At 36.1% G+C, this 25,719-nt stretch overlaps 2 protein-coding genes across 3 annotated transcripts in view; both read right to left on the bottom strand.

Moving 5' to 3' along the window:
• The window catches only part of LOC144438190 (rotatin-like), a 38,043-nt gene extending 21,960 nt beyond the window's left edge, over nt 1-16,083 (bottom strand). Inside the window, exons 1-23 of the mRNA XM_078127233.1 lie at nt 16,032-16,083; nt 15,727-15,914; nt 14,882-15,074; nt 13,739-13,936; nt 12,278-12,368; nt 11,886-12,000; nt 11,429-11,573; nt 10,955-11,114; nt 10,157-10,421; nt 9,469-9,648; nt 9,005-9,217; nt 8,409-8,521; nt 7,558-7,684; nt 6,990-7,115; nt 5,915-6,031; nt 4,812-4,963; nt 3,811-3,976; nt 3,442-3,541; nt 3,017-3,114; nt 2,274-2,394; nt 1,446-1,608; nt 1,097-1,291; nt 319-561 (exon numbers count right to left, since the gene is read on the bottom strand). Of these exons, the coding sequence (XP_077983359.1) occupies nt 319-561; nt 1,097-1,291; nt 1,446-1,608; nt 2,274-2,394; nt 3,017-3,114; nt 3,442-3,541; nt 3,811-3,976; nt 4,812-4,963; nt 5,915-6,031; nt 6,990-7,115; nt 7,558-7,684; nt 8,409-8,521; nt 9,005-9,217; nt 9,469-9,648; nt 10,157-10,421; nt 10,955-11,114; nt 11,429-11,573; nt 11,886-12,000; nt 12,278-12,368; nt 13,739-13,936; nt 14,882-15,074; nt 15,727-15,914; nt 16,032-16,083 (3,521 nt within the window). The remainder of the gene's footprint in view (nt 1-318; nt 562-1,096; nt 1,292-1,445; nt 1,609-2,273; nt 2,395-3,016; nt 3,115-3,441; nt 3,542-3,810; nt 3,977-4,811; nt 4,964-5,914; nt 6,032-6,989; nt 7,116-7,557; nt 7,685-8,408; nt 8,522-9,004; nt 9,218-9,468; nt 9,649-10,156; nt 10,422-10,954; nt 11,115-11,428; nt 11,574-11,885; nt 12,001-12,277; nt 12,369-13,738; nt 13,937-14,881; nt 15,075-15,726; nt 15,915-16,031) is intronic.
• Nucleotides 16,084-17,426: 1,343 nt separating this feature from the next.
• Nucleotides 17,427-25,545, bottom strand: LOC144437710 (uncharacterized). 2 transcript variants are annotated; one of them, XR_013481019.1, is made up of 3 exons: nt 25,416-25,545; nt 17,976-25,001; nt 17,427-17,561 (listed from the first exon to the last, which is right to left on the bottom strand). XR_013481019.1 is itself a non-coding variant. In XM_078126717.1 (2 exons), the coding sequence occupies exon 2, from the start codon at nt 24,683-24,685 to the stop codon at nt 18,593-18,595; it is 6,093 nt and encodes a 2,030-aa protein (XP_077982843.1). In that variant the 5' UTR covers nt 24,686-25,001; nt 25,416-25,545; the 3' UTR covers nt 17,491-18,592. The 2 variants fall into 2 exon arrangements, 1 of the variants encoding a protein (XP_077982843.1); XM_078126717.1 differs by having other exon boundaries at nt 17,491-25,001.
• Between the last annotated feature and the right edge of the window lie 174 nt (nt 25,546-25,719).

The raw sequence follows: 25,719 nt of genomic DNA, 5'->3' as shown, positions 1-25,719 counted from the left end.
TTTGTATTACAATCTCAATAACTAGGTGCACATTAGACTACTGCATTCATGGGATGGGATATGCTGCTGATGGTTCATTTGTATTACAATCTCAATAACTAGGTGCACATTTCTTCCAAACTTACAGATAAAAAACAACAATATTCTATTGTAAAAGGTATGAAGTGTAACAAATTGATCAGACAAGAATCAATGTTTTAGCTGATATCCTTCACCAACCAGTATCGAAAACAAAAGTAGGTTTACCAGAAAACAAAGTGAACAAACAAAAAATCAATAAACAAACATATGACTCCCATGTCATGCGACTACACTTACCTGCCAAATGCATTTTTCCAATCCAGTGTGTAAAACACTTCACTGGCACTATCATTGTTGTCTTGGTTCTGATACACTTTCTCAGCTAGTATGTAGTGTGATAACCTATAGAGGGCGCTCTTCACCATGTAGTGAGAGCTGGCATTCAGCATAGAATCCAAACACTGCTGTAGTCCTGTACTCTTGTATGTACAGCATAATAAAATCTTCTCTATTCTGGTTAAGAATAGTTTACTAACAAACCTGGAAACAAGAAAGTAAGTACAATTACTGCAGTCAGTCTTAAACAACAGTTTGAATGCTAGTAAAATCTTGTGTATACAATACAAATTACCATTATTGTCAGAAAAAGTGCCTAAAATAATTATGTCTTGTTTTCTTGTACATAGTTACACTCATATAGGTATGTAATGTTAATTGTCTAAACTTGTATTCATTAAATTACATTTCATATAGCTTTGTCTCAATGTCATGACTTATTTTAGAAAGATTAAATATATTTCCAGCTGCCAAGAAATATTTTTGACTCTGTGAGTAGAAATTTCCATTAATAACTTTGAACCCAGAGTTCATGAACATTCACTCTTGCATATTTCCAGCTGACTGGACAATTCCATGCATTACTACTATAAATATTACTAAAACTGCAGCAAATATTGTGAGGATGTTTACATACATTTTCAACTATGAACACTGAAACCACAAAAAAAAAAATTCCATTGAATATCCTCATAAATATTGAGAGAAAGATGAAAAGGAGAAATAGTTGAATACATACTCATTCCCTTTCAATTGTTTGCCATCTTTGACAAAGTCTGCCAGTGGTCCTATCCCATGATGCCATGCAATATTCCATCCCATAGTCAGCAACTCTGCAGGGGGTCCAGTCAACAGAGGATCTGAGCTGAGTGGTACATCTACTCTGTATGGACTCAGTGTGTGATGGTGATAGGGTTTGAATGGAAGTCTATATCTGTACATGTAAAATACAAAATAACAGCCTGCTTGATACTTACTTGAAAATGAATTGAATAATAATAATAACACACTTTTTGTGGCAAAAACACACAAAATATCAACCATATTGTAGAGTAGTGTTATTTTCAAGCATCAATGTAAATGCTTACCTGTCAATTACACTCTTTGGTAGACTGAATCCAGTCTTTGCAATCTCATATGCAGCAGATGATGACGGACTGTCTAAACTGGCAACCTCATCAAATAACAACAATGTCAGAATGTGAGAGACTTCATAACGTACTCTGTCATCAGTAGCATACAACAATGCACCTATGGGTAGAGAAAGAAAAACATAGAACTGATTTCGATACTCATGTAATTATGATGCAACATGTCTGATTCACCATTGTAATATTTCAATGACAGATACAGGCAATCAATCTGACAATCCCAAAGCCTAGCTAGCCCTCATAAAAGGATCATAAATTCTGACACTTATCCTGCTATACAATATGTTATCCATATTTTGAAATTCAACTGATCATTTGTCTATACAAAGAACAGTCATTCTTACAAGCTATTGTACCTGTTTGCTAAAGTCTAATAAGAAAAGGAAGCAGTGTTTGAACTATAAGGTAAAGTAACTCACAGATGTCTAAAGAAAGGATGACTTGTGTATATTTTGAAATCATTTTATTATGCTAATATGTAAAGCCTTTTTAAAGATTCACTTTGATTTATTAGAAAACAATGACACATATGTTTATATGTATAACTTCTATAATCTTTCTAACTGCTAAATGGACCCTTCCAATGGTTTATATGTATAGCTTCAATAAGCTTTCTAACTGCTAACAGGACCCTTCCAATGGTTTGTATGCTATCTTTTTTCTATGCTTGGTATTAGAACAGTATATCTTTGGGTAAAATTATCATCCTAACTGTTTGAAATGTCTAAATATTAGTAGAAAAGAGAGAAAGAGTACAATACTTACATCTGATTAGTGTGAAATAGGTGGTATTATTATGGGCAAGTTGATGTCTAAGACTGTAATTTTGATGGACTAACTGTCTCAGTATAGTCAGACAGGCTGGGATGAACACCACTAATTCTTGCTGCAACATTTTCAAAAAAGAAATGATACAAATTATGACATGATTTAGAGACTTTGTGTACATCTGTTCAATTTGACACAGTAAAATGTGAAAGTTTTATTAGTGATATGACATGTGATATCTTAGGAATGGTTCAACTGTTTCCATTCCTACCAATCAAGTGGGAGAGATGTATATCAAAGTCAACCACTTTGATGTCGTAAGATTAAACCCTGAATATCTATGATCATTAGTGATGAAAATTGTTTTGTTACAAATTGATACACATTCAAATGAAATTGTCTGTGATTTACTGACATCTTCTGTTTAAATTAAATGTACAAATGACAAGGCATGGAACGTCATGCAGACAGACAGGCATAACAGGCAGGCACACACACACACACACACACACACACACACACACACACACACACACACATCCATGCACTCACTCATGCAAACACACATGCGCATCCACACACATGCAGAGACAGAGACACACATAAACATATACACACACCCACACAGACAGACACACAGACACAGACACAGACACAGACACAGACACAGACACAGACACAGACACAGACACAGACTTGGAAGATTAATAAACTACTGTTTAATGTCATTAACAGCATACCTCCTTTGATTCAGTTGGCTTAACAAGAGCACCCTTCATCAGTTCCATAACTTTATCCAGTCCACTGTGTTTGGTAAAGGCTTGATGTAGTGTCACATCTTTAATAACAAAACAAGAATTCAGAATTCAGTGATTAGGTTTCTAATACTAGTATAGGAGAATCACTGCATTATAACAGCTGTACACAGCTGTGTGTTGTTTTAGTTGGTTGTCATTTGTTACATTTGTATGTGATAATGAATGTGAATGTAAACAATAATGTTGAACATTTACAACTGCCAAAACATGACTTTTCATGCCTGTCCTCGACAAGGGTTAGATTCTAAGGAACTATCATTTATTTGACCATAATTCCAAATGTCATGAAGAGATCGCATATTGATTGAACTTTTTCTGAGATAGACTGATAACTGTGATGACAATACCTTGTAAGATAACAGCTAGTTGTTCAGCAGCAGATTTCCTTACTTCTAACTCCATGTTGTTAGATGTCAATATATTATAAACTTTCAATAGTCCATCAACCTGACAATTAAACACAATTAAAAGATATTACTCAGGGTTTTTGTTATTAAAAGGCGACAAGCAACGTCCTTCCAATAATTTTACTGTGGTTCCCACTAATAGTATGGTACAATGTATTAGAAACTATACCAGTAAATCTGGTCATCAAGTACAATAGGTTGATACTTACTTGGAACACTGATTTAGCCTGGTCATCAAGTACAATAGGTTGATACTTACTTGGAACACTGATTTAGCCTGGTCATCAAGTACAATAGGTTGATACTTACTTGGAACACTGATTTAGCCTGGTCATCAAGTACAATAGGTTGATCCATAATTAGTAGATTTCCCATATCAGTCAATGTAGCATGTGTCAGTGATGGTAGTTTGTTGGCACTGTCGTCTTCCGTGGCCAAAAAATCTAACACATACTTAATGTTTTCAGATCGGACACTGCAGAGAAATAGAGATAGATGGTTATATAAAGTATGTATATGTTATAACAACTGATTGCCTTTTGGACTCCGAGGTATATTGTTACATCTCTAGGCAACATATAGAATATTTCACTTGTCCTTTGAAGTGAAGATGACATGACACAGGTACACCAAATAGTTTCCTTACCTTGTTTTTGTCACTGTACACTACAACATTTCTATCTTACAGTATTTCTAAATTAAGATTTGTGACTCTTAAATTGATACATACGATGCATTACTGTTAAATTGACACATATAATCAATATGCTCCTTCTATCACACTGCTCTCATTTCTCACAAACAGTTACCTTTTAATCATGCAGCACAGAGTCTATGCTACATGTAACTAATTGTAAAGACAACAGACAGAAATGTTATGTAACAGAATATTAACTACATAAGTACATTTATATTTATAGTATTCATTGTGTAAGTGACTGCTAATGGGGTTTGAATAAAATGATAATTAGTTAGTTTGAGTTCAATGATCTAAGAAGGGATTCACAGTCATCATGATTTATTACATTGCCACTAAACATATTAATTAATCACACACACACAATCATCATTCTAATCTACTCAGCCATCACTGTAATCCACTCTCTGCTTGCATGCATATCTGTCTCACAGTCTATCTTTGTCTATCTTCTGACTGTCTGTCTGTCTGTCTGTCTGTCTGTCTGTCTGTCTGTCTGTCTGTCTCTCTCTCTCTCTCTCTCTCTCTCTCTCTCTCTCTCTCTCTCTCTCTCTCTCTCTCTCTCTCATATTACTCAAATACTTTAGTATTAGAATGATCAAAGATATCTTACCTTGCACTTTTTGAGAACATCAATCTGAGTGTACTCCTAAATTGTTCTAATTTTGGTAGTAGAGGGCAGTCTGTTTCTTCCTGGTTGACTGGTTTACTGTGTACTAAGCCTAGTATACCAGTTCCAAGGTTGGTTTGTTTTTCTGTATGTCCCTGTGGAATTTTCATGAACAAATCAGTACAAATGATATGATGGGATCCAGACAACATGTACATTATTTATTGTACAAACATTGCTGTGTGTTTCTATTTCTAAATTCTACCCAGAATGTCTTCATCCTAAAAATATATTTAAATTGTCATTTAATTCATAATATAACAATTTATATTGGTATGAAGTTTGAATATTCTAAATCTATAGCAAGTATACACTACAAAACTAAAAATATGGATACAGCATTATTATTGAGTAATTTCACATAGAGGGTCTTCATCAATCTATAATATCAATTATAAAATTACACACACTATCTACTATTTCAAGTAATCCATCATTATTTACAGGAGAATAAAAGAGACACTTTACTTTCATTCAACATTTGCATCACACAGAAAACATGATTTACTTTATACAGTCATGTAATGTAAATATATATCCTAAGTGATGCCCCCAGTCTAATCCATTGGGTATGGTTCATGAGTTTGGTTTCTGTAAGTAATTTATATAGATTGACTTTTCCCATAAGCCTACATTTATCATTTAATTATTATCACAGCCTAAAATCCATGCTATTTCACTCTACACATCAATCTACAAGTACTGTAGTGGCAAATGAGTTATGTTATCCTGCTATACTTGGGAAGGCAATGAAAGCCTTGTAAAGCTGAGTATAGATTCCAGGATGCATTTATCAAAAGATTTATGACTGTAGCTATTAATTCTTACAATCTTACTGTACACATCCAACTTTCTGCAGTCCAGTGGCAGTGTAGGGCTGTAGCAGGACTGTGACAGGAATGCACACATGACTGGACATTTTTCCCAGTATATATTTACAATGATCTACTAATCAGCAGATATTCAAAATAAAAATATGACATTTTCAGTCTAATCTTTCATTTTTCAAAACCAGACATTCAGACATTTTATTTTTGCTGCCTTACCTGTAGAACTGGCAAGACTGGTATGAGTGCTTCTATGAACTGATTCCATATTCCTTTACTCATCAATAACTTGCCTTGTAACAGATATAGTAGAATCTCCCTTGCCATCAGTGAAACCTATGTTATTCATCACAGACAAAGACAAGACAGCAGAGATCAATACTTTGACAAATGTCAGCTAGGTGACATGTTGATTACAAATTTACTCAATCAGGTCAATGTAGTTATTACAGACACAAGACACACACATAGCTACCAAACCCCCATATCTGCCTTACCATCTGCCTTACCATTGTAATGAAAGTTTACATGACTATAATATATGTAGTATATGTACAAGTCTGGAGTAGATTTTATTTCTCTAATATTTGTGAAGTGAGATGAGAAATCATCAAGTTATTTTACAGACACCTTGGATAATAATAATAAACTTTATTGTAACCTTATCTATATTTCCAGATATCAGTACAATACAATAAAGTAAAAAGTAAAATACTTGTATTGACCACACACAAAAAAAGAGTAATTTCACAATGTGAAACTCAACACGGTATATTGGTTATACAGATAGTGATGAGCCTCTGAGGCCAGATGTAATCAGAGGGCCTGAAAAGTAGTAAATGTATTTGTTGAGTGTATATCACGAGGCAGCTGGTATATTTTTGTTCAAATGATATTCTCGAGTTTTGAATCCATGTTGAATAAATTTGCTTATTTCAACTAATGTATTTTTGTCTTTGATATACAACATGGCTTGTTGTACCTCTACATTCTCTAAAGTTACTTTTCTAATTTCAGTTTCTAGATATGTACAAATAAACTTGCACTAGATTCTATTACATGAACAGACCTTATTCCTTAATAAGTATTACATCATTTTAGATATTACAAATGGGCTACATATAAACCACGTTTGTTTGAAATAAAATATCTAAATGATAAAGAATACATGATTTTGGGATGAGAGAGCATAAGAATCAGAAAGTCTGATAAAAAATGAAACTATTAGCACTATCTGTAGTTATAGATTCCAACTATTTTGTAATTATTTACTGAAGAGAAAAGTAAGACTTACCTGGTCATCAGGGTCACTGACACCAAAACAGACAATTTCATACAACACTTTGGGATCTATCAGGAATTTGATATTAAAATAGGAGACTGAGGTGGGTGAAGATGCTTTGCTGATTCCTAAACCACTCTGATGATGAATAAAAAAATATACATTTAGATTCTTCTCCTTCATAACCAGCCACTTTTAATATACTTGTATTTTGATAGGTTATGTACAATTGAAGCAATGTAAAGTATAGATGTCAGACTGTCTAATACTAAAATAAATAAACCTGCAAGATACTTATAAACTTGGTACTGTACTCTGCCATCCAAAACTCTAAATGTCACAGTCTGTCTTCACATTCAAGTTAAATAATAAGCTTGGGTTAACAACACACAAATAATTCAAGGTACTTAGGTAGTGTGATTTCATGAAAACTACTTCCTGAGATCTATCTGTCTACATATACTCTCCTTAGCATGTTGATGCTTTGATGATGTCATGACAACTCAGATTTTTGAGTAAAAAGACATGGTAATGAATAAAACCAAAAATGTTTGAACTTCAAAACTTGCATTTAGCTTACCTTGATGTGGTCTAAACACACCCTGTATGTTTGTGTTTTCACCTTAGTTATAGGGTGGGCTAGATACTTTAGAAGTACTCTTCTACATTCAGTTACTAGGCTAGGGTTAGCATTGACTGGTTTACAGCTGTCAACAAATGGAAATATATATGATGTTTAAAATAGAATACGATAATACAAAAGATGTCATTATATTGTTGACATTTGTAAAGTTAACAGCTGTATTCAACACATGTTGGAATATATGACTTGGGATAAATACATATTGAATTTACAGTTCAACACAGTTCTATCGGTGTCATTTATGGCATAATAAGTAAGGACTATCAGTATCATTAACCATATGTAAACCATATAATGACAATACAGTAGTTCCAACTCAGAGTATTTATTTTTCAACCTATACTTTTCAACTAAATCACTTTCTTCAGCTATTCTTGTAAATAGTTCAATGATGTAGACTTGTCCAATGACAGTAGAAGGGTATCTGTATAATATGAGTGTTTTCATTCTCTCTCCATGTCCAGGGACTGGCATTTTAATCTCAAAGCTTTATTTTCACTTGGCATTCTAATGCAATGGTACTCTTGTGAGAAAAGCATGGTTGATGGAGTGTCCAGACTTCTTACAATGTTCATAAATTGCTGTAATTTCCTGGTTCTGATGTTCTTTAACAACAACTGATGAAAACTGAGTGGTTCAACTGAATACACAGTAAAAAATCATTACTATAAGTTTGGAACTACTAACAGTTATGCTATAGTTCCAGAGCAAGGAAATGATACTTTGGTCATGTAAAAACCCTTTTCATACTGTATATCATTGCTGTAAGTTTTACTTGAATCACTCACATTTCAGAGCATAGGTTGACATATGTATCCACCAATGGTAAGTGTAAATGGTATGGTAAACTATCTAAAGCCTGGTCAGCTAGAGATATCTCGACCTGTAAAGTGTCTTCACTCTGTAAGTACAACAAGAAAGAAATGTGTTTGAATATTGTAAGATTAGTGTTATGGACATTAATTAAGACTTTTATAAAAGAAATTCTCCAAAACTCTCAATGGGTAAATTTTTAATCTCTATATTTGAAATTTTATGTTATCAAATGTGTGTGTGTGTGTGTGTGTGTGTGTGTGTGTGTGTGTGTGTGTGTGTGTGTGTGTGTGTGCGTGCATGAGTGCATGCATGTGTGTGATGAAGGTGGGGATGTTGGCGTGTTTGTGTGGGTGAATATAGACTGCAAACTGTTCAGCAGGCATCATCAGGAACAATAAATATAGTTCAAATTCATGATTTATTTCCAAAAAAAAAAAAAGAAATTGTTCAGTGTTAAACATCATACAGTTTGTTACTAGTTATTCTAATACTAAATCATAACAAATGATATATATTGATAGCCTGCCTAGAAACAAAACTATACAATAAAAGGATAAACAAGCTCTACCTGGTTGTCTGCAGTTTTCAAGAATCTACATGTTGCATTCATAGATTCACACACTTCCATTGCTGTGTTGTAGATTTGGTATTGTTCTTCACTCACTTCTGAAATGTATTTGATGGCAGTAGCTCTAACACCAGGATATGCCAGAGATAAACTCTGATCCATTGCAATCAGACACAGTGCCGTTGCCATACTCTCAGGAACAAGGCCCCTGGTCTGTCAACCAGATACAGCAGATAAAGAATTCATGGTTATTTTGTCACTCAGAAACACATGTAGTAATAGTTTGTCACTTTGACATAGACAATTAGATGTTATTCCTCAATATTTGTCTTTTGTTCAGCCGTATTGTAACACTTTCATTCACACATAATTTGCAACCTTACATGTAATAACAAAGGAATGGAATAACATTACATAATTTGATATATGTGTTTGGAAAAGATTACAATTATTTTTATTCTCACCTTGTCTAGAGGTAGCAGAGTTTCAACTAGTTGTGTAGTATACATTGTGATTATAATAAATGCTAGTCTGTGTTGAATCACATCATGTTCAGATACACCATCTGATAAGTTACTTCTACTATGATGGTGATAAAGTAAAATATCACCTAAAACTTCAAACACATCAACTAACTTTTCAGCCTAGAAAAAAACAAGGAGAACCATACATACAGTTAGCACAATGTTTCTTTATAGCTTTCCATTTTTACAACTACTGTACACAAATATCTGAGACATGTAATACAATATATCATACATTTACACAAATATCTCAGACGTGTAATAAAATATATTATACATTTACACAAATATCTCAGATGTGTAATAAAATGTTTTATACATTTACACAAATATCTCAGACGTGTAATAAAATGTTTTATACTTTACAGTAATCCTCTAGATATCATCCACATAAATATTAACAAAGTAAACTCAAAAGATTTAGAAAAGTTTAAAGATAGAATTAATTCATTTCTCTTACATCGTTATTTTATTATAAGCTAGTACAACAGGACTGCTGGGGGAAAGGTGAAATCATGTCCGTCAAAAATCAAAAGTAGGGTGACCTAAAAACTACAATGTTACTCATCTTACAGAGTATACAAGGTAAATTTGCAACTCCTAGTATATACATTTATGTTTTGCTTACCACTTCTCTGGCTACAACACTTTTCTCTTCCCAAATGTCAGGACTGAGTGCTTGTTTCAACAATGCAAGGATCTCATTCAGTAACTGCATACAGTGTAATACCATCTCTGCATTACTAGTCTTCAATAGTGGTGTAGCATGCTCCAAGACAAGTATACAATACTGTGGTACTGTGATCTGACTAAATTGTAATGCTACCATATCTTCACTGTCAGTTTCAATGTCAGAATCAGACTCCATAGATGAGTGACCATGTGACAAAGGCCTAATGATACAAAGTTAGAGGAGTAGTAGAAAGTACAAGATACATCAAAGTTGTACTGAGAACATTGCCATTCAGTTTAGATGTTATGTGTGTCCATGACATACATGGTTCACCTAACTCATAACATTCAATGTCTGTTTCAATGTCAGAATCAGACTCCACAGATGAGTGACCATGTGACTGGGGCCTGGTTATACAAAGTATGAAGGGTAGCACAAAATACTAGACACATATTGGCCAGCCCAAAACATTGTATCAAACTAATATCAAGCAAATTTAGTTACGGTATATATAACTTTAAGCGAGATGTTCAAATTACCGGTAGTACATGAACATGATGAACACAGCAATCTAAAATTTACATAAACCCTTACATGTATATTCATTTTTTTCCTTTTATGTTTTATTTCATTAAATGTCAACTTCAGTTTAACTTCAATACCATTACATTAAAAAAAATGGGAAAAGAACAAGTCATTCACAATTTTCTAATTACTGCACAGTGTGAAAGTACAAGAAAGAGAGTGACATACGTAGTTGTACTAGTAGTACTAGAGTCTCCATCCTGACCATCTCCTCTCAGTCTAGGACCAGAATGGCCTAACACAGACGGTCTGGATGCACTACTTAGTGATGACTGCAGGGTGGAATTACTATTAGATCCAGAGTTAGCACTACCAAAACCAAAATCAACTGTAAGTCCAAAGTGACAAAAACAATGATTAGAATAATATAATTGGGTCTACAGGTTGTCAGCTGAAAGAAGTTTGCAAGTCTGTTTTGACTTCAAATGGAAATTCATTTGTGTACTGAATAGCGGGTCAATCTGTTGACAAAGACTGAAGTGTGCAATTGAAAATTTCAGGTAAATTTTCAAGTTGTGTTTGGAACGAAAGTTCAAATTGAAGACTAAAGTCTGTTTTGAGTTTTACCCAGAATAGAGACATTATCAAATTCTAATTTGTCTTCAGTAAGTACAAACAAACAATATAATAACAGTGTCTTACCTTGTTTTGGACAGTAAAGTGCTGGGTCATGGTAAAATATGATTCTTGCCTGGAGATCAATGGATAAATCCTTCAGACATCTGACTGCAGCTAATGGTAGATTGTGTTCATGTGGTGGTTTCAATTTAAGTAATGCCAACAAACTCTGTAGAGAATAAACAGACAACTAGTAGGTAAATGAAGGATTCTGGTGATTTAGGACAATCAGAACTGATCTACATGTCAATTGGTCTGTGAAATCACTCTACTGTCTGATTTCATAATTATCAGTACCAGAATGAATTCATGATGAGAACTTGTCAAAAGTTATAAGTTGTTTTCTGGTGTCAGGACTTGTACAACAGTAAAATATGTCTTCTAAGATCTTATGAATTAGAGTTGAACAAATGTCTCTGGGTTGACCTTTCTCCATGCATAATAAATAATTAATATTAACCTAATAATGTAACTGACCTACCTGTACAATGTTTGGCCTTTGCAAGAATATTTCAGCTGGAAAATCTTGTAAAACCACTTCACTTAGAAATTCACATGAACTGCCAACTAGAGTGGGGTTCTGACTTCTCATGGAACTATTATAAAAATATTAGAATTGTATTGGTCAAGCTCTCATGAACTGCCTACAAAATAAAGTGGGTTTCTGACTTCTCATGGAACTATTGTAAAAAAATGGCAAAGTATGGGTCATACACGCATGACAAATAATTTGTTTATTATGGTCCATCATCTCTACTGAACAATACACAAACTGATCTTTAGTTAGATTCAGAGAGACGTCTGTATGTAAATTGTAATTCAAAAATGGACGTTTTGGAATAAGATCGTGTTTAAGTTATCACTTATATTTACCTGTCTGTTGAAGTGAGGACTTGTCTGTCAGTTGATGTTAATGGTAACCATGGAAATGTTGAAAACTGGAAACAACTTATGTTTTCATAGTCTACAACAAACAAGAAAAAAAAATGTGTTTTGTTGCAGGCCTTGGTTTTACATCATTACTTTCTACTTGCAAGATAGACTCTTGTCTTTATCAATCAGATTCACATCCCTGACTCAGTACTAGCACTCAGACACATCAGTCATTTTATAAGATCTATATTTCTTACAGTTACAAAATCAAATCAGCAAAATCTTGATCTGAATATTGAACATTTGAAATGTTTGTATCTTATAATATTGAATAAGATAATTCTAAGGTTTTTAAAAAAAATTCTGTCTGGGAAACCTCTTCTTCTTTGTATGGAAAAATTCCCTTGTAATCTTTGCATAGAAAACAGCTGTATTCCATGCAATGAAAATCCCTTCTTTTTATGACAAATCCCTCCTGTACTATTTGCATGGAAAACATATATATTCCTTGCAATGGAAATCTCTTCTCCTTTGCATGGAAAATCTCTTCTCTATTCTTTATCTTTTGAGTAAGATTGATAGTGTAAGGATTCATTCAAATTATGTGGTCTGCTATGACCATGAAGGTAGCTTAAAAGACTGACTGCTAATTGATTACTACCATGTTATACCCATTTACCCTGTCAGGTCATATCAAAGTAGGGATGTAAATATATTCTCTAAGTGGTTGAGATAAAAGTACTTGTTGTAAACTACATGCATATTCACTGGGTTTTTTTTTTGTACTGAGTTAAGGAAAGCAATACAAGCAACAGCTAAAAAGTACACCTATATTATAGAAATACATAAGAAACTTGTCAGGAAAATAATTCCTCAAAGGATGAATTTATTTCTATGTTGTAATTTCCACGTCATTAAACACTGATGAATTATTCGTAGTGTAAATATACACTCCATCATTTACACATCAGTAATTTATGGTACATCTGAGCACACACATCAAATAAATTACTGTATAAAATGTACAGTAGTTACTGCTACATCTGAGCACACACATCAAATTACTGTATAAAATGTACAGTAGTTACTGGTACATCTGAGCACACACATCAACTTACTGTATAAAATGTACAGTAGTTACTGGTACATCTGAGCACACACATCAAATAAATTACTGTATAAAATGTACAGTAGTTACCAGTACATCTGAGCACACACATCAAATTACTGTATAAAATGTACAGTAGTTACTGGTACATCTGAGCACACACATCAAATAAATTACTGTATAAAATGTACAGTAGTTACCAGTACATCTGAGCACACACATCAAATTACTGTATAAAATATACAGTAGTTAATCTGAGCACACACATCAAATTCACTACATATAAAATGTAAAGTAGTTACCAGTACATCTGAGCACACACCAAATTCACTACATAAAATAAAGATACTTACCAGTTGCTGATGGTCCCTGTGGTTGACTAACTGGTGGCTCTATTGTTGAGTGATGTTGTTGCTGTACAAAATATCCTACTTGAGGTTCTTGTATCTCAAACACTGTTTTACTTTGAGATACAGATATCTGATCATGTTGGATTTTACTAATGCTGTCAAATGACGTTGACGTATTGGCAGCTTTCTTTACAACGTTATCTGTAGGAATATAAATAGTTTATCTATACACTTACAAAGTATCAGCTAAATAGCAGATATTTATAGTTTATCTATACACTTACAAAGTAACAGCTAAATAGCAGATATTTATAGTTTATCTACATACTTACAAAGTAACAGTTAAATAGCAGATATTTATAGTTTATCTATACACTTACAAAGTAACAGTTAAATAGCAGATATTTATAGTTTATCTATACACTTACAAAGTAACAGCTAAATAGCAGATATTTATAGTTTATCTACATACTTACAAAGTAACAGCTAAATAGCAGATATTTATAGTTTATCTATACACTTACAAAGTATCAGCTAAATAGCAGATATTTATAGTTTATCTACATACTTACAAAGTAACAGCTAAATAGCAGATATTTATAGTTTATCTATACACTTACAAAGTAACAGCTAAATAGCAGATATTTATAGTTTATCTATACACTTACAAAGTAACAGCTAAATAGCAGATATTTATAGTTCAATTGACAGAACTCTTCTGTATCATTTTGATAGTAGATAACAAAATTGTTCAATATCCTGAAGATGGTTGCAATTTTTCAAAGTTCATTTACAAAATTTGAACTTTCACAAAAACATTTAAACTTAGGTGGTTATTTTTTATGTTATATTTGGATCCAAGTAGCAGCTAAAATTTCTACTTTAATATCACAGTATGATTGGATAGATACAATGCACTGTGCAAAACATTTACAGTAAAATCACATGCAAGTCTCAAAAAAAAAATGTGATTTCTTTTTCAGTAAGCTACATCTAATCAAAAACTTAAGAAACATCAGTTTGGACACAAATATGTTTAATAATAAAAAACATAAATGTAATACTTTATTATCGAAATTTTGCCCTTATGAAATTATCATCAAATAGAATACCAGTCATTGTAATAAAGTACAATATATACAATACCTTGTGATGTTGGTGAATGTTGATGGTATATGCATTCCCTTCTGTGTTCTGCTTCTCCTATTTCAGGTAAACTGAGTAAATTTTCTAATGTAGTGTCAACAGTGACCTGAAGCTTTGGTTCACAGTTTGGTCTAAGCCGAGATAAAAACTCCACACCTCCAATATCAACCAGAATTTGGGCAGCTGAGGAATGCTGTGGAAATCAGTGATGGAATGTTAATGGATAGGTTCTCATGTCTGTAACATGTGTTGAAAACTTTGGACATTTGTACATCAGTCTGACTGAATAGTTTTCTTAATGTCTTCATATTTTTGGCTCTAGTACAATATGGCTAATAAATTATTTTCAGACTTGTGTGGAAATAATGAGACATTGCAATAACAATTTCAAACAAAATCTTTTCCCCCTTATAAATCTAAGTAATGTTTGATATTTGATCCAATGTCAAATATTCAGAGGGTATAGACATGTATTTGTACAATACTTTGCATACACAAATCCAATCTTTAATATTAATCAGTAGATATACGGAAATATTTGTATCATTTCATCCTTGTGCATATGTAAAAGTTCCTGTAGTGCCCCTTCAAATAACAGATCATGTTGAACTTGAAAGGACATCGGATAATTAAAACACCACTAATTGTATTTTGTTGTTGTTGTTGCTGTTGTTGATGGCGGTGGGGGGGGGGGGGGATTATTGCATGTCAATGTTTGTTTATTTCATGAATTGTACTAAATAGGTGTTATGATCGAGTTAGTTCAGTTCATCTGATCATGTTTGTTTAAAATCGGTAGGGTTATATTAGATTTGACACAGGCCAAAATTATTGAAATTTCTTACCTTAGACAATTTTTCTAGTAGCGTTAAGATTTCGTGTTGCATGGGTACTGTTGGAAAATTAAACCATTCCAGCAGACGAATGAAAAAATATTTTTCCTGTACCAGATCTGCCTCACAAATGACATTGTGATCGAGTTTGGAAATTATATTAGTAAGTGATCGTACACGTATTTCTTCAAGTTGATGACCTGGAAATAAAGAAAAACGTCAGATTTTCTTTGTAATCACGGAGGAGAAGATCAACGATAAAACACGATTTGGATGTCAAAAACATGCACAGTCTTGTTTTGATTTTGAAAACTTACCTAGTTTGGTGAACAGGGGCCTCAAGTTTACATCGGTACGCAAAGGCTGCATGGTTTAACTCTTTTGAAATACAAGTACAACTGATCGTAGATTTACACAACCTCCTGTTTCGTTAAAATCGGTATTCAAGATCAATTCTTTGCTAAAAACTTGAAAAATCGCAGCGTCTGCTCACGATACGTTCAAATCATGCGCCATTTTGGGAGTCGCTGAATTCTCGCGAAAGTCAGAACAAAACGAGATTGCAGCGAGAGTTCGGACCTAACCATTCGAACGAGTAGGTAGATCAGCTCCCAATAAAAGGTTAACAAGTGAACATCACATTTTTTATAGGGGCAGACTGTGATTCCACTTTGAGTATACTAAAAGTGGAATCACAGTCTACCCTTTATAATTTCTGCGATACAAACACGAAGAAAACATAATGTATGAAAGATGAACAAAACAGATGTGTTTTTGTAATGTTTTATTATATCAGGGGACCATTACCACTCTGACGAGTCTGAGTTAGCTACAGTGCACAATAATTGTAGCGATAGTGATGAATTTGAGTTGACGATATAGAACTTTTGAAACACTGCACACTAGAGAAAGCAAAACTGAACCTTTCGTCCACACATGTGGACTTGTTCACCAGACTGATGTTCTGGGTTGGTCACATGACTCATCAATGGACAGATTGTGACAAAACAATGGAATCCCAGATGTGTGAAAGTTGAAAACAACCCCGTCTCTGGGCTTATTGAGGTCAGGTTTAGAGTTCCTGATATACATCGCTTCCTTTCGACCACATTCAAACCAACATTGGTCCTTGTTAACCACAGGTGTGGAAGAAGGCTTCAGTGTTACTTTCACTAATTATCAATTGTGTGTAGTGTTTTAAAAGTTCAAGTTAAGTTCTATGTTGTTGATACAGTAACCTACACAGGTGAACTGGCATCAAAAACTTGAGTTGTTGTCACCTCTCCCCCCCCCCCCCTCTCTGTTTTTAAGTTTTTTTTCGTTCCGGAGTTAAAGCTCAACACGTTAAACCCCGGAACGAAAAAAATGTTCAAACACTGGAAAATAAACTAAAATCCAAGACTAACGCCACAATTATTGCAGCTATATACGTGTGAGTTGTAGTGACCTTAAACAAGGGGTCATCGTGACAGTCGTACAACATTCACTTGACGTTGCGTTCGCTGTACACATAGGTCATACATGTATGTACAATTTCGAGTACATTATTTCTCAAAATTCTCAGTAATTTCGTGCAACCTTATTTGATTTTTGCGATGATGAGCAGTCAAGTTAGAAGAAGAATGTTTAGTCTATAGAGTCGTTGTTTTGGTTCGCTTCCTTGCGTGCTGTACCTTGTAAGCTTACGTGTAATCATGGATGTTGTAGTAGCATCGACAATAATTGACACCTTGGTTTCACAGTAACTTGAAACTTTATTTACTGTAGACTTGTCATACTTGAATGCTTATAATCACGTAATGAAACGTAATCACACACTGTGGCACACTATGTCGCAGACACGTAAACTGAAAATAACACAATAAATAACACTTGTAAATACAAAATACAACACTTCAAATCTCTAGTAATAACTTAGGTGAATAGCGCCACCTATTGACAGGAATGAGAAATCGACTCCAATACTTTAACACTGTTATTAAGTTATGTGTACTTACAGGAGTTCTAACAGTAATAGTACTCACAAACATGATAAGAACTTACAACTATTCATAAGATATCTCGCAAGGTCTAATATCAAAGTCAAAGTCCTTCAATATTCTGTATCTCGCGATGGTAAAATTCACATCCGGTGCAAACATGTGACGATGACAATCGATGGTAGCGGCAATGATAACTTGCAACAAAACAGATCTAAAAGTCGATCATTTACATTCAAAATACCTAAAAGTGTTTCACAAAGGTCTAAAGTAAGTACGAACCTCTGTTATCGGGGTTAACTCGTCTGTAGTCAAGTAATAATGTGGAATATTTCTTCCCACACACGTTGGCCCAAAAGGCACACTTCAAAACTTTGTTCTCCTTCCCATGCGCATGTGCGAGCGCCCTCAACCTACATCTAGCAAAATTCAAGCTACAACATCCCGGCCTCCCTAATTACGCAGAGGTATACTCGAAGTAATTAGAACTAACTTATTTCAATACACTAGTTTTCAAAACCGCTTTACGTAGCACCAGGTGTTGCTCTGAAAAGTTCACGAGAAATTATCTCAATGGTCCTATCAATCACTAAATTTCAAACCATGAAACTACTCACATGCAAATTTACGAAGTCAAATGCAGCCTAATACTACAAGTTCTATAATCAGTCCATAAACACAACTAAATAATTATGGCTTTAAGAATCTAAAAATTCTTTGCGTCCACATTTTCTGAAAATCAACAGTCCACGAAAAATGCTGTCAACAGTCCCTAGTATGTACCATGACATATGAACAGTCCCTTTTCACATTAATTCCTCTTCATAGATGATCAAATAGATTAGTACGTTACAATCTGTTCTGCAACAATAATAGTCACTTCTTGCTTATAATACAGTTCAAATGTCAGCTTCCAGGATAACACACAATTTAGTAATAGGGCGTTCCAAAACAGATGTCCCCATCTTGACTCGTGCAATCCTAACCAATCCTTTCTCATCCGGAAATACATCAACCACTCTCCCCATTTGCCACTGATTTCTTGGAGAGTTGTCTGCAACTAACACTATGTCATTCTTTTCAATATTTCTCTCAGGATTCACCCATTTCTGACGTTCCTGCAGGCGTGTCAGATACTCCTTGCTCCATCTTCTCCAGAATACATTGGCTAAGTGTTGAATTTGCCGCCACCTCCTCCTAGCAAGGTTGTCTTCCTTCTGAAATACTCCAGGTGGTGGTACCTGTCCTGACTGTAACAATAGAAGGTGATTAGGTGTTAGTGCTTGAGGGTCTGTAGTATCATTCGATACTCTGGTGATTGGTCTACTGTTGATTACTGCCTCAACTTCGCACATCAGGGTTTGTAGTCCCTCATCATCTAAACGAGTATTCTGCTCTCTTAATAAGCCATATAGAATCTTCCGCACTGATCTTATCATCCTTTCCCAAACTCCTCCATGGTGGGAAGCATATGGTGGGTTAAATTCCCATTCTATGTCTTCTTGGCGCAAACTGGAGTGCATTCTTGACTGGTTCCATTTCTCTATCTCCTCCCTAAGCTCACGTTTTGCTCCTATCAAATTAGTACCATTATCAGACCTCAACTTACGAACAGGACCTCTTCTAGCAGCAAATCTTCTTATTGCGTTTATACATGAATCGGTGTTGAGGCTATGAGCAACCTCAATATGAACTGCTCTGATAGAAAAACAAGTAAACAACACTCCATAGCGTTTGACTGTGCTGCGCCCCCGCTTGATCTCAAATGGACCAAAATAGTCGACTCCAGACTGTGAGAATGGTGGTTCTCCAATAATCAGTCTCTGCTCTGGTAGATCAGCCATCTTTTGTGTCATCAGCTTGGCTCTATAGCGCTTACAAACAACACACTTAGCAATAATACTTCTGATCTTGACACTGGCTTTAGGAATCCAATATCGTTCACGCAGCTTTGTCAAAGTGATGTTACTTCCCATATGTCCTGTATGTCGATGGATGTCTTCTAATATTAGCTCAGTAATTGGTGAGTCTTCTGGCAAGAGAATTGGGTGTTTTGTTTCCATGGGAATTGCTGCTCGTGACAGTCTTCCTCCAACCCTCACAACTCCATTACTGTCTTTAACTGGGTCTAATTTCATGAACCTATGTTCACAGTCCTTACTGATATCTGAAAAATGTCTTTCCTGAACATATTTGACTATGGACATCTCAGCTGCCCTCATGTCTGCTGCTGTTAAGTAGTCTGGCTTCTGACTATCATTGTGAGTAACTCTCTCAGCTCTATTCATCCGTTTCTTCAGATTCTCCTTCAGTCGTAGAATCCAAGCTACTGTAGTTTTCAGCCTTTCCCAGCTTGAATATCTGCTTAACAACTTGTCCATTGTTGTATGGGATTCTTCCTTCATGGTGCTTGCTGCAACCCCTTTTACTTCTGGGTCATCAGCAGGCAGATTTCTGCACAACTCTGTCTTAGGCCATTGTGACTCATCCATCTTTAGGAACGCTGGTCCATATAACCACTGTTTGGTCATCTTTTCGTCCTTGACCTGTAGTCCTCTCGAAGCTATGTCAGCCACATTCAGTTTGGTGTTTACATACCTCCACTGCTCTGGTGATGATCCCTCATGTATGGTAGTGAGACGATTTGCCACAAAGGTATGAAACCTGCTAGTGTTATTGTTGATATAGCGTAACACTGACATACTATCTGTCCAATAGATAATCTTATCAAACTGGTAGTCCATTTCCTTTGTGATCATATGAGCAAACTTCACTGATATACTCGCCGCTGTCAATTCCATCCTGGGTATTGTGATCCTTTTCAATGGTGCGACTCTGGCCTTTCCCATCAACAGATTACAGTGCACTTGTCCTCTGTTGTCACTAAGTCGGGTAAAAGCTGCAATCCCATAGCCCTTGTCACTAGCATCGGAAAACATATGAAGTTGACAGGAAGTGATCTGGACACCTCTAGGTTGTAGACTCCTTGGAACTGTGAGCTGTTCTATGTAAGGGATGTCTTCTACCCACTGCCGCCATTTCTTAAGGTCATCTCCACCTATAGGTTCGTCCCATCCAATATTCTGCTTGCAAAGAGACTGTAATAGTATCCTGGCTGGCAATACAAATGGCGCAGCAATGCCCAACGGGTCAAAGATTGTGCTAATCTTGGATAGAATACCTCTTCTGGTGTATGGTCCATCCTTCAGGTTTATCTTAAAACCAAAGGTATCTGTGTCGACTGACCACACTACTCCTAGAGCTCTCTCTATCTGCTGGTCATGTTGATCAAGGTCGTATAGGAGTGTCTTGGCCCTCTCCTCTACAGGTATGGAGTTGTTAACAGCCTTACTTGTGCTGATCCACTTTGTTAAACGAAATCCACCCTTCTGGCAGAGTTCTCTTGTGTCCTTGGCAATTACAATGCCCTGCTCATCAGTATCAATGGACTTCAAGAAATCATCAACATAGAAATTCCTGAAGATACCGTCAACTACTTCAGAGTTAAAGTCCTGCTTGTTGTCTATTGCAGTCTGGTGAAGTGCAATGTTTGCACATGCTGGTGACGACACTGCTCCAAACAAGTGTGCAACCATTTTGTACTCATCTGGCTCTCTCGTGAAGTCTCCATCTGGCCACCAGAGAAATCTCAGACAGTCTGTATGATGATCTGAAACCTTGACCTGATGAAACATACTTTCGATATCGGCCATTATAGCCACAGGCCCCTGTCTGAATCTCAACAAAACATTCACAATGGTATTGGTCAAGTTGGGTCCTGACAGCAGTGTATCATTCAGCGACACACCCTTACACTTGGCTGAACAATCAAATACAACTCTTATTTTCTGTGGTTTTCTGGGATGGTATACGCCGTGGTGTGGTATATACCAGACTTTACCACTCTGGGAAGTGTCCTCTTGAACACCATCTTCACTAACCTTCGTAGCATATCCACTGACTAACAGTTTGTTCATGAAGTCTCTATAGTCTGTGAAGAACTTATAGTCCTTTACCATCCTTCTTCGGAGTGAATGCAGTCTATTCAGTGCTAAATCTCTGTTATCTGGCAACAATACACTTTCATCTCGGAAGGGTAAGTCCATAGAATAATGACCACCTTGGAATCTGATTGACTTGGTCATCTTCTCTTTGAACAGCTGATCTTCCCTGGAAGGCTCCTTCCTGGTGTCTACGCACCGCTCTGGGAAGTCTAAATTTATTGCATTTCTGACTAGCTGCTCCAACTGACGACTTTCCTCCAAGACTGTTACGTCTACCCTGTTGACTGCCAAATTACTATGAAGATCTTCCTTATCTCTGATTACATTCCACAAGATCCATCCAATGGCTGTTTTGGCTGCATATGGACTCCCTCGAGGTCCAGTTTTGATAATCTTTGGAGTGTAGGCATCAGGAACATTATTTCCAATTAACAGACCAATGTCAGCATTTAATGTAGGTACAGCAATCCCTTTTAAGTGATCCCATCTTTCAATGTCCTTCTGTGTTGGGATGTGTTTACTTGTCACAGGGATCCTCTCTTTGGTGTACAGTGGTGGCAAACTAACGCAGTCATGACCATCCAAATCGCTAACCATCAATTCATTGATCTGGTGAGTTGTGAGACATTGTGGTGACCCCATAGTGTCTAGCTTAACTGTCATTTTCCGTCCAGTCACCCCAAGCTGCTTGGCTAGGCCTTCAGTACAAAAGCTGACATTGCTTCCTGTATCTAAGAACGCATATGTCTCAACAGCTATGTTATTCCGGGCTCTGACTACGACTGGTACAATGGCCATGGTGCATTCTCCACTGTCGCCGGCCCCCATTGAACACTGTGCCTTGTCTAGTACAGTTCTGTCCATACAGGTATTGGAATTAATGGAAACCCCTTGCTGTGACTTGGCAGTATCGCTGATTTCCACTGAACTCTTGTGAGCTCGGTCCTCGTCATGAAGTATAGTTGGGTGTTTCTCATTACACCTATCACAAGATAATCTGGCTCTGCATTGTCTTATCAGATGTCCCTGCTTGAGGCATCCATAGCAAAGTCCCTTGGACTTGACAAAGTCTGACCTATACCTTGCGGGTTTACTTACAAAGTTTAGACATGAATTTAATACATGTCCAGAGTCACTACAATAACCACATGGTTTATCGAAGGCGAATTTCTTGCTGGTTTTGTTCTGATCAGTTCCTGCTGATGTTTGTTTGCCATCCTTATACAGCGAACTGGCATTACAAGATTCCACATTGGTTGCCAAAACCTTTCCTCCAGCCTGTTTACCTCTGAATTGCCTTCCTGATGTATTAAATACTCTCTTTGTCTCCGAAACAAGCATATCTCTTCCATACATAGGATCAGTAGCTTTCCTTGCTTCTCTACGAACCAAATCGACCAAATGTTTGAACTGCACAGCTTCATCTTGATCTCTATTGTTTTGGACAATATTCCTCCACTTGTCATGTAGCCAGAATGGAAGCTTCTTTACTATCTGTCTAATGTTGTCTGCATATTCTAGTACCTTGCCAGCATCTACAGTGCCAACAGCATATTGACACTCCATGAGAAACACTGCATAATCATCGAGTGCTTTAGCATCATCTGATTTGATTGCTGGCCAATTCAAGGCCTTCTTAATGTATGCAGCAGCAACAACTTCTGGATCTCCATATCTGGTTTTCAGTTCTTCCATAGCCTTGGAATAGCCTATGTCACTATTCAAGTGTGAGTAACCCAATATGATCTTATGTGCTTCGCCTGTCGTATACTGTTCTAAGTAGCTCATTCTTTCATCATCAGAATCTGTATAGGCTACTATCCTGGTAGTGAACTGGCGTAGAAATCTAGGAAAGTCCATGGGATTTCCTCCAAATTTACTCAACTCAACCTGTGGTTTTCTAAGTTCCTTTGTAATACAACGTGCAGTCATTTCACCTATGTTCTGTGTACCTGCATGCTGAACTACTGAAGATACTGGTTGTGTTGACACAGGTACTTCTGGACGCTGGACAGTACCATTACCAACAGGACGATCAATTGACATGGGTATTGTCTCTGGAACTCGAATTGTGTAATTACTGTGTTCATCTGGTCTACTGTATCTGCTGAATCCACTAACAAGGTGAGATTGTACTCCTTCAGGTTGCTGTAAAGTCTCCATTTGCGGACTTCTTGTCTTTGTTCTAGGCTGACTTGGCTCAGGCAATGAATAAACATAATCTCTTACTTCAGCTGTAGTGTCTACTGGTTGCCTCCTTGACTCGGGTAGTAACTTGATACCACTTGACTTGGGTTCTACATCAACTCTATGCTTGATTGACTCAGGCCTTGTGATTTGAGTGTCAAGACAGCTACCATTTACATTTTCTTCAAAACGCTCCAAGACTTGTGTGCGGGCATTACTGACAGCCATTTCCTGCTTTAGTCTGAACTCTTCTTCCAATTTCCCCAGTTGTAGTCTTGACATTTCTAATTCCATTTCAAGCCTTTTGCCTTGAATGTCTAACCGGAGTTTTTCTTCTAAAGCTGACTTACGTACATTAATTTCTGCCTGCTTCTGTTCCTCTTGTAGCCGCAACAATGATGTTGTAGAATATCTGGAACCTCTACTGGACTTCGATTTACTGGTCTTGCCACTAGTTTGGGATGCACTGTCTTCTGGGTCTATACAATGGCCAAAATAATTCTCGACAGATGTTTGCATTTCCCTCACATAGCTACGTCTGCTAGCAAACATGAGACTGTAGAAACCTTGGTCATGCTCAGAAAGACAGTAATACAAGTCATTCTCAGCAGTGAGATATTGATCATAAAGTCTTAGAAACTGCTTGTGATGTTCTAAAACCTGTGCTTTACTACCATGCACCCTTAACAAATTGTTCAGAGCTTCGATAATATCTTCAAGCTCCCTTACTGCCTGGTCGTAGGCTACTTGCCTTCTTTCACGCATCGTTACAATAGACTCATCTGGTTCTATACCTGCCATGGCTGATAAACTTCTGTTGTGCAATTAAGTATTGACACACCTGTTGTTTAGAGTTAACTTCTTTCTTGGAACAGATATTGAGAGTTTGATGTATCTTCTTACAGCTTCACATTACATCAACGGTTTACTCTCTCTTCTTATGTTCGAGTTATTCCACCGCAGAGTTTACTATGTAGTAGCATCGACAATAATTGACACCTTGGTTTCACAGTAACTTGAAACTTTATTTACTGTAGACTTGTCATACTTGAATGCTTATAATCACGTAATGAAACGTAATCACACACTGTGGCACACTATGTCGCAGACACGTAAACTGAAAATAACACAATAAATAACACTTGTAAATACAAAATACAACACTTCAAATCTCTAGTAATAACTTAGGTGAATAGCGCCACCTATTGACAGGAATGAGAAATCGACTCCAATACTTTAACACTGTTATTAAGTTATGTGTACTTACAGGAGTTCTAACAGTAATAGTACTCACAAACATGATAAGAACTTACAACTATTCATAAGATATCTCGCAAGGTCTAATATCAAAGTCAAAGTCCTTCAATATTCTGTATCTCGCGATGGTAAAATTCACATCCGGTGCAAACATGTGACGATGACAATCGATGGTAGCGGCAATGATAACTTGCAACAAAACAGATCTAAAAGTCGATCATTTACATTCAAAATACCTAAAAGTGTTTCACAAAGGTCTAAAGTAAGTACGAACCTCTGTTATCGGGGTTAACTCGTCTGTAGTCAAGTAATAATGTGGAATATTTCTTCCCACACACGTTGGCCCAAAAGGCACACTTCAAAACTTTGTTCTCCTTCCCATGCGCATGTGCGAGCGCCCTCAACCTACATCTAGCAAAATTCAAGCTACAACAGATGTATTAGTGAGATGTCTCACTAATACATCCATGGTGTAATCATGGAAGTAGAACTACTTCCATGGTGTAATATTACATGATACAACGGCCAATGAGTTAATCACTACAATGACGGAACTACTATAAATAAAACCCAACACC

This window comes from Glandiceps talaboti, chromosome 7 (genome assembly GCF_964340395.1).
Source record: "Glandiceps talaboti chromosome 7, keGlaTala1.1, whole genome shotgun sequence".
Lineage (NCBI taxonomy): Eukaryota > Metazoa > Hemichordata > Enteropneusta > Spengelidae > Glandiceps > Glandiceps talaboti.
Note: the sequence above shows the minus strand (reverse complement) of the source record. Positions and strands in the feature narration are given on the sequence as shown.